Here is a 13345-nt window from a genome sequence, read left to right on the forward strand (position 1 = left end):
AGGACTGGAACTGTGCTCAGAGGGTGGCTTAGCCTGTGCACCACAATACTGGCCTCTCACCCTCACTTCTTAAAGATAGTGGCAACCCCCAAACCAACTCCTAGACATATGACATTCTGTCTGTCTCTTTCTCTCTCTCTCTCTCTCACACACACACAGGGCCCCTTTTCTTGTGAGTTAAGCCTGCAGAGTTTCTGTTCACTGCCTGGTCTTTTTGATCTGGGGCATGCATTTTGCTAGTCTCCTAGTAGAGTATTTGGTAACTGTCGCCAGGTTTCCTGCAGCTTTTACACATTCTAAGCTTCTCTTTTTTATTTTTACCTGTCCAGCAATACTCAGGAACTATAAAATCTTTGTGTACAGTACCTTCAATAAATATTGATTATTTTTACTCAAATTGTCAGTACTGAATATATAAAATTCCAAAAATGAGTCTAGGTTACTTTTATTTCCCTTAAGAAAACAAATGAATTGGAAATGAATTTAAATATACTTTCCTGTAAAATAGAAACCCTTTCTTTCTCTAACCTTGCTGAAGAAACTGAAAAATGGCTCAGAGATTTACAAACCTGAAACAAATGTCACATTTTATGAAGGACAAAGCTGCTTCTAACTCAACTAGAGTGTAGTCCCTGAAGGCTTTGAGCGTGGAGGCCCAGGATTTCCTAACTGTCCACCACTACCACAATTACTACAACTGACACAAACTTCAATGCAGACTATTTAATGTCTTAGTAGTGGATTTTCACATGTATTTGACACAAATAAAGTATGAAGGGGCTTTCAAAAAGTTTATGGAAAATGTGCATTATGAAAAAACTATGCATCAATTTCAAAATTTTTGCATCAAGATAAATATACCTTTTCTTCCCATCTTTCCACAAATTTTTATAAAAAATATTATTTGTTTATTTGAAAGGCAGAGTGACAGAGAGACCTTCCAACTGCTGATTCATTCCCCAAATGCTCACAACAACCAGGGCTGGGCCAGGCTGAAGCCAGGAGACTTGAATTCCATCCAGGTCTCCCATGTGGATGTCAGCACTGGCTCCTTACCATTGCGTTAACAGGAAGCTGAATCAGAACCAGAGCAGCCACTACTTGAACCAGCCAACAGGGGACATGGGCATCCCCAGTGGCAGTTGAACCTGCTGTGCACAATACATGCCCCTCCATGAACTTTTTGAAGTATCTTTGTGTATGTAAGATTTTAATTTTCCTAAATTATTTTACAACTATTAAGATAATGAGATATTTTAAGGGATAGAAAGAAGTATATTGCAATTGGATTTCTCTGATTGCCCCAATGAAAGAATAAAATAGAAAACAGCGGAGTTTTCAAAATGAAGGCTTACACTTAAAAAAAGGAGTATTTTTTTTTTTACTTAAAAAAAGATTTTATTTATTTATTTGTGAGGTAGAGTTACAGACACAGAAAGGAAGAGACAGAGAGAAAGGTCTTCCATTTGTTGGTTCACTCCCTAGATGGCCACAACAACAGAAGGCAGGCCAGTCTGAAGCTAGAAGCTGGGAGCTTCTTCCAGGTCTCCCACGCAGGTGCAGGGGCCAAGCACTTGGGCCACCTTCCGCTGCTTTCCCAGGTGCATTAGCAGGGAGCTAGATCAAAAGTGGACCAGGGGCCAGTGCTGTGGCACATTGGGTTAAAGCCCCAGCCTGAAGCACCAGTATCCCATATGAATGTCAGCTCAGGCCCACTTGGGAAACGCAGAAGAAGCTCCTGGCTCCTGACTCCTGACTTCAGTTAGGCTCAGTTTCGGCCATTGTGGCTATTTGGGGGCGGATAGAAGACTTCTCTCTCTCTCTGTGTGTGTGTCTCTATGTCTCCCTGTAACTCTGTTTTTTCAAATAAATCAAATACATCTTTAAAAGAAAAAGAAGAAAGATGTTGGGAAAAAAAAAATGGAGCAGCCGGAACTCGAACCAGTATCCATATGAAATGCTAGTGCTGCTGGTGGAGGCTCAGTCTACCACCCCACAATGCTGGCCCCTAGAGTAATTTTTAAGGAGAGAAATAAGCAGACCAAATTATTTCCAGTTGGTTAACAGCAATTAGCTTATAACGAAAAATATCTACAGTTCCATAAAGTATATTGGCTAGAAAGAAGAAGAAGAAATTGTGGGTAGATGTCCCATTCAGATTTACTTTTTTTTTTTTTGACAGAGTTATACAGTGAGAGAGACAGACAGAGAGAAAGGTCATCCTTTTTCCGTTGGTTCACCCCTCAAATGGCTGCTATGGGTGGCATGCTGCGGCCGGCACGCTGTGCCAATCCGAAGCCAGGAGCCAGGTGCTTCCTCCTGGTCTCCCATGTGGGTACAGGGCCCAAGCACTTGGGCCATCCTCCACTGCCTTCCCAGGCCACAGCAGAGAGCTGGACTGGAAGAGGAGCAACCGGGACAGAATCCAGCTCCCCAGCCAAGACTAGAACCCGGGATGCTGGCACCACAGGCGGAGGATTAGCCAAGTGAGCCGAGGCCCTGGCCTCAGATTTACTTCTAAATGGCCATGATTACAGAGCTTGCTGAAGTCTTTCCTCTGACAATGATTTGATTCAATCTCTGTCAGGTAGAACATAGAAACCACCTAAGAATTAATTTGGGTGATCCTCAAATTAATATAAATAAGTGTTCTCTTTTCCAGAGATCTGTTAGTATAATCATGGCCTTTATCTTTCCAAAAGCACTTGTTATTTAATTAGTAGTGTGATTTTTTTTTTTTTTTTGATTCTTTGTTAGATTGGGACAGTACAAGCAGCGCTTGGTTTATTATTAAAGTAAAACATCAAGTTCTCTATCCCTGAAGATAATATTTTAACACAAAACACACCTGATTTTTAATAATTATATTTGGTTAACAGATTTATTTATTTGAAAGAGCTACAAAGAGGGAGAGACAGGAAAGGAGAGCTTCTACCCACTTATTCTCTCCCCAAATGGTTGCAACAACCAGGTCTGGGCCAGTCCAAAGTCAGGAGCCCAGGAACTCCACCTGGGTCTCCCACCTGGGTATCAGAGGAGTAGCAAGTGGGTCTTGAAGCAGCACTCTACATGTGGGAATATGGGATGCTGGAGTCACAAGCAGTAGCTTAACGTGCTGTGCTGCGCTGATCCTGGGTAATTGTCTTCAAAGCATTTGAAGTAAACAGAAGCTCTTTGTCAAGCAAGGTCCATGTTTTGTAACCTCTAGCTGTGAATCCCCCACCATAAAAAGTAGATCTATTAAATGTTAATCACAGTAGCTCCAGATAATCAAATACTTAGCTTTGGATTAATTTTTTTTTAAGATTTATTTATTTATTTGAAAGTCAGAGTTACACAGAGAGAGGTCTTCCGTCCGATGGTTCACTCCCCAGATGGCCCAATGGCCGGAGCTGCGTCAATCCGAAGCCAGGAGCCAGGAGCCAGGAGCCAGGAGCCAGGAGCTTCTTCTGGGTCTCCCATGTGGGTGCAGGGGCCGAAGGACTTGGGCTGTCTTCTACTGCTTTCCCAGGCCACAGCAGAGAGCTGGATGAAAAAGGAGCAACCGGGACTCGAACCGGTTCCCATATGGGATACCAGCACTGCAGGCAGCAGCTGTAACCTGCGCCACAGCACTGGCCCTTTGAATCACATTCTTAAGGTGGTTAAAGTCCAATTATTCGTCCAGCATTTCACCTTTGGGAACCTCAAAGTATAAAACCCTTTCAAAAGTGTTCCCCTTTTTATTTATTGTTGTCATAATCACCATTAGTATTATTGCCATCATCATACCTAATATTTATTAGAAGTTTACTCTGTGCTAGGTTAAACACCTTACATGCTGAATAGTATTTGCTCCTTACAACAAGTACCTGCTATTATCTCCATTCCCTCTAGAGCTTAGAAAGGTTAAACAACTTGGCCAATGTCACAGAAATAGTAGGTGCCAGATGCCTGATTTGAAACCAGACTAATTCAGCTGAAAGCCTTCACCCCTAATCTTTAGTTTACCTAAGCTCATTCAATTCACTTCAATTTGGTTTAAGTTGACTTTTTTGTTAGCAGTCATTATGGTCTTCTCCATCAAATGTTGGACAAGGTATGCATTCAAGTAATGAGACAAAGTATAAATAATTGAACAGTTAAGGAGCAATTTTAAAAATAATTTTAAAAGTTTTATTTATTTGAAAGGCATAGTTACAGAGGTGGAGGCAGGGAGAGAGAGGTCTTCTATCCGCTGGTTCACTTCCCAGATGGCCACAAGGGCTGGAGCTGGGCCAATCTGCAGCTGGGAGCCAGGAGCTTCAACCAGGTCTCTCACATGGGTACAGGGGCCTAAGGACTTGGGCCATCTTCTACTGCTTTCTCAGAACAAAAAAAAAAAAAAAAAAAAAAAAGCAGAAAGCTAGATTGGAAGTGGAGCAGCCGGGACTTAAAGTGGCACCCATATGGGATGCAGGCAGAGGCTTACTCTACTATGCCACGGCACTGCCCCCAATGAGCAATTTCTAAAACCCATATTTCTTGGGTGGATGTTTGGTGTAGCAATTAAGACACTGCTTGGAATGCCACCTGCCTCCCATATCAGAATGCCTGGGTTTGATGCCAGCCCCTGGCTCCTGATTCCAACTTTCTGCTCATGTAGACCCCGGGAGGCAGTAGGCATGACCCATGCCCTGCATTCCACGTGTGAGACCTGCACTGAGTTCCCAGATCCCGGCTTTAGCCAGGCCAATTCCAGCCCGTCAGTTCCAGGCACTTGGAGCGTGAACCAGTGGATGGGAGCTCCATCTCATTCTCTATGCCTCTCAAATAAATAAGATGAATTAAAAAAAAAAAATTTAAAGTCCCACATGACTGTCGGAGGAATGGGCAGTGAACAAATGCTTGGAGTTTGTTCAGCAAAATGTGGTGGAACTACAATTGTTTCCTGAAGGGTAGAAAGAAAGGCTTTGAATAAATGTGGGGGTGGAGGGAAGGGCACTGCCAGGACAGGTTGGCTGCCTCTGCAAAGGCAGAAAGTCTGGAAAGTTCTAGGGACATGGGAATACATGGGAGTAGTCCCCTTTGGCTAGGCCAGAGGTCTTGAGAAAAAGAAGGTATTCACCTACAGGAGGACTTCAAACAGTTCTTGGAAACATGGAATTGAAACATGTTTGTTTTGGTGTGAACAATTTTTGAAATCCATGCATTTTTTTCATAATACACATTTTTTCCATGAGTTTTTTGAAGATTCTTTGCACATTTTCTGATGTTGTTTCTACTCAGTGCTAAGGTTCTGAGTTTCCAGGAAGCAGAGAGCCTTGACCCCCTCGGGGCTGAGTCTCGGTCCTTTCACCTCCTCCCGGAGCTATTATTGTGTGACCCTGTGTTCCTGCTTAGGTTTCATTTTCCTATCAGCAAAAAGGGGAATAATTCTGGTTCCCCTGTGTTTTCTCCCAATCATCAAAAATGAATGAGTTAGGCCACAGTACACAAACAAAAGGGAAATGTGTAATGTTTTATGAGACAAATTGATAAAAGTGTGGCATATCTGGGCATCTTCATAGAATAAGCACCGAAGAAAACTTTTAAAAGAAACATTTTAAATTCAGTAATGACTATTGCCATACAATTAGATCCTCATTTTCCCCTTAAATGGCAGGAGCTTGAAAAAAAAAAAAAAAAAACTGAAATGGGATATAGTTGGCCACTGACAATTCAATTTATGGGTTCCATAGAATGTTAATTTACTCATTTCACACGTCGTTATCAACTCCTGGAGAAGTTTAAAAGGACAAAGGATGAAAGTGGGACTGGTCCTGTCTTCCGTGTGACTTCCACGGTGGGGGGCTTTTCTTGGCGAGCACGCGGGGGTCGCCCGGTGATGGCTGGCACTGCCGGGCTGATGGCAACCCGCCCATGAGAAGGTGACGACGACGTGAAAACGCGGATTAAATCGAGCGCACCCTCCCACCCGCGTTGTAAATGAGGAATTTTCCTCCGTCTCCCGCCCGCACAAGCGGGCTGAGGCAGCAGCTGGCATCACAATGCTGACATTTGTTTCGTGATTCCCCCTTCCCCAGCACTTGGACACACGCACACACACACACCCCGCCTCTCAAGGACGCACGGCCGCCGCCACCTTTCTTTTTAGAACGGGAACCCCCGGGGGTCGACCTTGGAGGCGGGCGGGGACGGCCGAGGTCTGCAGCCCTCTCCCAGCGGCCCCCGTGGTGTTCCGGGCCCGGGGCTCCCCCGCTCCCGCCGTGACTCACGCCTTGCAGATCTTCGCCCTCCCCCGCCACGCACCCCCAGCCCACGGCGCGCGTCGTCATCCCGCCCAGGCAGGCGTGGAGGTCTCGGGTCTGAGTCACACAGAAAAGACCACCCTCGTCGGCACCCCCCCACACGCACACACACAGTCCCTCCGGGCCTCACACACCAACGCCCGTCGTCTCCGCGCCACTCGCGAGGCTGCGCGGCTCTGGAGCCCTTGACCCAAAAACCGCCGAGACACCGAGCGCCGCAGAGCCGGCCTCGGGCGGCCTTTGATGGCTTTGTTATTGTTTGGGTTTGAATCGATACGCCCCTCCCCATCCTTCCTCCCTCGCGGCCCGACACCCAGCGCCCGCCTCCCCGCACGCCCCGCGCCCCTCCCCCTCCATTTTGGCGCCTTTTCCTTCCCGCCACGTCGTGGCGGCGTAGAGACCATTCTGACCGCGAGAGCGGGGCGGGGCGGGGGCGGGGCGCGCCGCGCTATGCAGATCAGTCGGCCTCTGGTTGGCTGGAGGCGCGCCGGCGGGGGCGGGGCCGGGGCGCGGCGACCCAGCGCGCGGGGCGGGGGCCGAGGGGAGTCGCCCCGTCCCGCCGCCGCCTCCCCGCCCCCTCTCCTCTCTCCACCGGCCGGGCAGCCCAGCTCCCCGCCTCGGCCTCCCGGAGAGGCCCCGCCCCGTCCCCGCCCGCCCGCGCGCCCTCCCCGCCGGCGCGCTCCGCCCCTTTACTCCTGGCGGCGGGGCGAGCCGGGCGTCTGCTGCAGCGGCCGCGGTGGCGGAGGCCTGAGAGGAGTCGGCGGCAGCGGCGGCGGGACCGGCAGCAGAGGCACCAGCAGCAGCAGCGGCAGCAGCGACAGCGGCGGCGGCGACAGCAGCAGCAGCGGCCGCCACCGGCCCCCGGCCCCGCGGCCCCGCCGCCGCCCGAGCCCCACGAGCCGCCCTCCACGCCGCCTGACCCCACCGGCGCGCCCTCCCGCCGCCAGTCCCGGCAGCGCCCCCAGTTGTCCTCGGACTCGCCCTCGGCCTTCCGCGCCAGCCGCAGCGGCAGCCGCAACGCCACCCGCAGCCCCAGCGCCAGCTCCTGCGGCGGCGCCTCCAGGCACGGTCCCCGCGCCGACACCCTGGAGGTGGGGATGCTCCTGTCCAAAATCAACTCGCTGGCCCACCTGCGCGCCGCGCCCTGCAGCGACCTGCACGCCACCAAGCTGGCGCCCGGTGAGCGACCCCCGCGGGGCGGCGGCGGCGGCGGGCGGGGGCCCCGGGCCGGGGCGCCGGGCCGGCACTGAGCCGCCGGTGCCCGCTGCTCTCCCTAGGCAAAGAGAAGGAGCCCCTGGAGTCGCAGTACCAGGTGGGCCCGCTGCTGGGCAGCGGCGGCTTCGGCTCGGTGTACTCGGGCATCCGCGTCGCCGACAACTTGCCGGTGAGTGCGGGCGCCCCGCGGCGGCGGCGGGGAGCGGGGGGCGGGCGGGGGCCGAAGCCCCGGCGGAGCTAACCGAGACCCTCTGGGCGGGGGCTTCCAGGTGGCCATCAAACACGTGGAGAAGGACCGGATTTCCGACTGGGGCGAGCTGGTGAGTGCCCCGAGGGGCGCGCCCCGGCGGGCGGGCTGGGTGGGTGGGTTCCGGGGGGCTGCGGAGGGGGTGGGCGCGCCGCCGCCCGCCCTCACGCCGCCGCCCCCGCCCCCTCCCCCGCAGCCCAACGGCACCCGCGTGCCCATGGAGGTGGTCTTGCTGAAGAAGGTGAGCTCGGGCTTCCGGGGCGTGATCCGGCTGCTGGACTGGTTCGAGAGGCCCGACAGCTTCGTGCTCATCCTGGAGCGGCCCGAGCCGGTGCAGGACCTCTTCGACTTCATCACGGAGCGGGGGGCCCTGCAGGAGGAGCTGGCGCGCAGCTTCTTCCGGCAGGTGCTGGAGGCCGTGCGGCACTGCCACAGCTGCGGGGTGCTGCACCGCGACATCAAGGACGAGAACATCCTCATCGACCTCAGCCGCGGCGAGCTCAAGCTCATCGACTTCGGCTCGGGCGCGCTGCTCAAGGACACGGTCTACACCGACTTCGACGGTGAGCCGGGCGCCGGCGGGCCTGCTGGCTTTTACTGCATTACTACTATTATTTTTATTATTATTATTATTTTGCATGGCACCCAGGGGGCTCCAGGCTCCTTGGCCATGAATAAGAGGCCGTGGGCGCCGGGCCGTAGCCCAGATTTCTGGAGTCTGACCCAGTTTCCCCGGCAGGGAGAGGCGCGGGGTGGGGACGCGGGAGGGTGGCCGCCGCCACCGCCTCCTCGGTCATTTTTGTTTTGTTTTATGAGGGAGCTGGATCTCTCCGGGCTGCCGTCTCCGGCTCGCCTTTGGTCTGGGGGTGGGGGGAGCCGAGAAACGGGAGCCGTGTTTCTTTCTTTCTTTTCTTTTTTTTGTTAAGTGTTGTGGGGCGAGGGAGCCGGGAACGAGTGTTGTGAAATAAGATCTGTCGCCGGTTCGAAAATTAGCTGGGTGTCTCCGCGGGCAAGGATGAAAACCCATCAGGGAGGGGCTTGGAGCGCGTTCTTTGAGCGCAGGGGAAGGAGAGGCCGGGATCAAAGCGGAGGGGTGGGTCAGCCTCCGAGCGGCTTCCCCCAACAAACGACGGCCTTTCAAAACTTGTGACTCGCCTTGTGGTTTGTGTTTATTTGCCCTTGGAGGACGCTGGGCTGGGCTGCATTTTTTGTATTTAACAGTTAATGGCTGGCCGGGTCCTCCCATGTTTTTTTTTTTCCTCCTCCCCTCCTGGTCTCTGCTGCCCCCTGGTGAGCACCCGCGGGATGGCCTCTCCCTCTTTTTTTTTTTTTTTTTTTTACTACCCAAAGTTTGTAAACAGGAATCACGTGGCCTGCCACCAGCCCTGCAGCTCTGCCGCTCCTGGCTGGGGAGGAAAGAGTGTGGGTGTGTGCCCCTGCCCTCGGCGGGCGGGGAGGAAGGCCTCCCGGAGGGCGCGCTGACTTGGGGTGTTGTGCAAGCCTCCCAGGCTGGCTCCTGTGTGAGCCGAGGCTCACCCCGGCTGCCCAGGTTCAGCCCAGCCTGCGGGATGCCTCCCTCCACAGTGCTCACATTCATGCCCGGGTCCCTCTGCGGGTGGCCCCACCGCACGGCGGGCCTCGGGCTGTGGGGCTGCAGCCAGCGCTGTTTGTCTCTGGGAGCCATTTGTGAAGAATTCCACTGGGATGGTCGGGGCTGGCGGAGAGGTGGGGGTGCTTTGGGTTGGAGAGGAGCCACCCAACACCCCTGCGATTCAGCCAGGAGGCAGAGGGCGCTGACCCAGCTCCCCAGGGAAGGAGGTGCGGCTTCTGAGCCTCCTTGTTGTTGGCGTTTGCTAACGACGGCTCCTCCTGTGCTCGCTCCTAGGGACCCGGGTGTATAGCCCTCCCGAGTGGATCCGCTACCATCGCTACCACGGCCGGTCGGCGGCCGTCTGGTCCCTGGGGATCCTGCTCTACGACATGGTGTGCGGGGATATTCCTTTCGAACACGACGAGGAGATCATCAGGGGCCAGGTCTTCTTCAGGCAGAGGGTCTCCTCAGGTAACTTCCGGGAGCCCCAGGAGCCTCACACAGGGCTGGCAGTGTGGGGACCTCGCCGACCAGGAGCTGCTGTGACCCTGGCTCAGCGGGACTGCGGGCGGACACGTTGCTCCCGGGCTGGCCCCAGCCCCACGGGGGTTGCATTGGCGCTTCCCTTGGGAGGCGGAGGAGGGGTTTGTGTGGTGGCTTGAAGAAGGAGCCCGAGAGGAATCGGTCCGCTCCCGGCCCTCATGCCAGCTGAGCCACCCCCTTGTTGAAGCATTCTCTAAATGCTGTGGTTCCAGTGACCTCATTGTGGGCGGTGGTGTGTTTGTACGGCGGGAGGTGAATTGAGTCACCTCCGCGAGCTCTCTGGTGTCTCATCAGAATCCCTTGTCATCACCCTTCCTATTTCGAGCGTGTGGGCGGCGTGGGAAAGGCCCCAGCTACTGAGGTGTGACCCCCTCCAGTTTAGGAGGGGGAGCCAGCTGCTGGATCCTGACGCTGGTGCGGACCTTCCCAGGGAAGAGGTCCGGGCCGGCTACTCCAGAAAGGGGGCCTGGCCTGCCGGCGATGCCAGGCTTGCCCTGGCGGGCAGCCTCGGGAAGCCTTCTCCGTGCCAGAGCTAGTGAGTCATTTGTAACCTTGGTCTGTCCTGCTCTCCGCAGAATGTCAGCATCTCATCAGATGGTGCTTGGCCCTGCGACCATCGGATCGGCCATCCTTCGAAGAAATCCAGAACCACCCATGGATGCAGGACGTCCTCCTGCCCCAGGAGACCGCTGAGATCCACCTCCACAGCCTGTCGCCGGGGCCCAGCAAATAGCAGCCTTCCCGGCCGGCCCGGCCCTGCCCTCCCCGGCAGATGGCTGCGGGAGCGGAAGCGGCTGTCTGCAGCTTCCCGACGACCAGTGACAGTTCTCGCCAAGCTGGACAGTGCTTGGCACAGGAACAACATTGACAACTCATTCCAGACCCCAGGCCCCTGGAGGCTGCCTCCCACCATGGGGGGTGGGGGGGAACTGTACTCCAGGTGCCCTAGGCCTCGGTTCCTCCCGTAGATGCTCTCTCCTTCTCATAGGTGTCCGGCACCGCTGGGCTCGCGAAAACCCGGGGGTGGGGGGTGGGGGGTCGGAACCCTGCCGTGGAACTGTTCCCTTCATCACGAGTTCTGCTGAATGCCGCCATGGGTCATAGTGGGGAAACAGGTTGGGATGGGATAGGACTAGCACCATTTTAAGTCCCTGTCACCTCTTCCGACTCTTCTGAGTGCCTTCTGTGGGGACTCCGGCTGTGCTGGGAGAAATACTTGAACTTGCCTCTTTTACCTGCTGCTTCTCCAAAAAAATCTGCCCGGGTTTGGTTCCCTACGTGTCTCCCCTCCTCCCCCTCCCCCCCTTCCTACGAAAGGTGCCATGGAAGAGGCTACAGGGCCAAACGCTGGGCCACCTGCCCTTTCTCTGCCTCCTTGAGTAAAACTGAGCGAACTGGTCTTCCTTTTTGGTTTTTACTTAAAACTGTTTCAAAGCCCAGACCTCACACACACAAAATGCACAAACAATGCAAATCGCCAGAAGAAAAGCTGTAAATGTGTGTACAGTTGGCATGGTAGTATACAAAAGCATTGTAGTGGATCTAATTTTTTAAAAACTTCGCCTTTAAGTTATTTTTCCTGGTTTTTTTTTTTCCTTTTTTTCTTTTTTCTTTTTCTTTTTTTTTTTTTTTGGGAAGATGTACGTTCTAACCTGGAGGTCGATGTTATGTATTTATTTATTTATTTATTTGGTTCCCTTCCCACTCCAAGCTCCCACAGCTGCTGCCCTGGTCTTCTCTCCTCCTCTCCTCCTCTGACTTGGACCTTCCGGGAGGGCAGTGACGCTCTGTTTGTGGGTGACGGGACTCAGGCGGGACAGCTGCTGCCGCTCCCTGGCTTCCGTGGGGCCCTGCTCCTGCACACCCAAGCGGGTCCGGGCCCCGGGCGAGGCAGGGAGGGCCTTGCTGACTTGTGTATATAGGCTAGGTGATGGAAATCGATTCTGGATGGTGTGCCTTCCGGATCCTCTCTGGGGCTGTGTGAGCAGCGTGTAGCCTGCTGGTTTTATCTGAGTGAAGTACTGTACAGGGGAATAAAAGAGATCTTATTTTTTTTTTTTATACTTGGCGTTTTTGAATAAAAACCTTTTGTCTTAACTTGTGGTTTCTGATTGTTGTCCTTGGAGAAGCAAGCTAAACCTGTACCGAGCGCATGCTGAGTGCTGCAGTCCTGCGTTAGGAAGGCTTCCAGGCTCACTGGCTTCCTTTGAAAGAATTAAAGAGGGAGAGACAGATCTTCCATTCCCTGGTTCACTCCCCAGGTGGCTACAATGGCCAGGGCTGGATCCAGGAGCCTCAGCTGGGTCTCCCACCTGGTGCAGGGGCCCAAGCACTTGGGCCATCTGCTACTTTCCCTGTCATTTTAGCAAGGAACTGGACTGGAGGTGGAGCAGCCCAGGGCTGGAACTGGTACCAGCACGGGCTGTCTCCGGCATCAGCCTAACCCTTTATGCCACAGGTTAAGGGATAGGATGTGTATCGAGTGGGTAAGATGTGGGAGGGGCCTAATAACTTCTGCTGACTCAAATTTTAGAGTATGCAAATAATTCAAGTTTTCAACAGCACTTGTGGCTAGTGGTTACCTTCTATAGAACTTTTTATTTCCTTTTTAAAAAAAGACATTTGAAAGGCAGAGGGAGAAATGCCTTCCAAACAGCCACAATACCCTGGCGGGGCCTGGCTGACTCCAGGAGCCTAGACTGCCATCCAGTCTCCCACCTGTGGGTAGCAGGGCCCACCTGGGCCATCTGTTGCTGTCTTCCCAGGCTCATTAGAAGGGAGCTGAACTGAAAGCAGAGCAACTAGGATTCCAACCAGTGTTGCGATTCGGGAACACCAGTCCCAATGGGACATTTCTGATGTCACAGAAAGTTCAGCTGGACAGGGCTGGCCTAGAGATGGTGGGTACCATCCCTCTTATAATAAACTAGCCCTTGAAGCCTTTTTCCCAGTTGCCTCCTGCTGGGACGTGTGTGGCACGTGTGGCCTTGACGCACGTGGGCTGGAAAGCCACGTGTAGTGCTAACCTTCAGGGCGCAGGCTCCTTCCTGGGGTGAATCCCCTGAGCTGTCCTTAGCAGTCACGGGTGGGTGGGGAGTTCAAGTTTCAGCAGGCGGCCGGAGTGCTTCCCAAACGGCTTCCGCCAGGCGCGGAAGGTGAGATGCGAGCGCCACTGCTTTCTCACTGCTCGCTCTTGGATAATTAGTATTTTGAGTCTGTGGTTTCTTTGCAGGAATCTGCTTCATAGGCTCCTTGTCCGTGTTGTGTTCATTTGGTTTAAACTGGATGGCAGAAGCGGCAGATCGGCGCTGCGACCTGAATACATCCTGGGGTTCGTAAAGCGTGCTGGCGCGTGCGCTGCTGTTGTCCGTGCGTTTGCTACTGGTACAGGCTGGTTCCTCGTTTCTCTATGAACAGCAACCACGGTTCTACCATTCTGTTTTCTGTGGGCCACCTTGCCATCCCCTCCCCCCATCTCTC

The 13345-nt window shown here is 53.7% G+C and overlaps 1 protein-coding gene across 1 annotated transcript; it reads left to right on the top strand.

The window, feature by feature from the left end:
* Positions 1-7145: 7145 nt before the first annotated feature.
* On the top strand, positions 7146-11929 carry PIM1 (Pim-1 proto-oncogene, serine/threonine kinase). The gene is made up of 6 exons (XM_062186038.1): positions 7146-7448; positions 7547-7653; positions 7754-7804; positions 7928-8294; positions 9617-9793; positions 10441-11929. Exons 1-6 carry the CDS (start codon positions 7367-7369, stop codon positions 10596-10598), a joined length of 942 nt encoding a protein of 313 aa, XP_062042022.1. The 5' UTR covers positions 7146-7366; the 3' UTR covers positions 10599-11929.
* Positions 11930-13345: the final 1416 nt, after the last annotated feature.

Source organism: Lepus europaeus, chromosome 3 (assembly GCF_033115175.1).
Source record: "Lepus europaeus isolate LE1 chromosome 3, mLepTim1.pri, whole genome shotgun sequence".
NCBI lineage: Eukaryota > Metazoa > Chordata > Mammalia > Lagomorpha > Leporidae > Lepus > Lepus europaeus.

Excerpts from the sequence above, each read along its gene's own strand:
- PIM1 (XM_062186038.1), top strand. The coding sequence starts at position 7,367 with ATGCTCCTGTCCAAAATCAACTCGCTGGCCCACCTGCGCGCCGCGCCC. Across the intron at positions 7,654-7,753 it reads GCGTCGCCGACAACTTGCCG|GTGGCCATCAAACACGTGGA; the intron begins GTGAGTGCGGGC and ends GGGGGCTTCCAG. Across the intron at positions 8,295-9,616 it reads GGTCTACACCGACTTCGACG|GGACCCGGGTGTATAGCCCT; the intron begins GTGAGCCGGGCG and ends GCTCGCTCCTAG.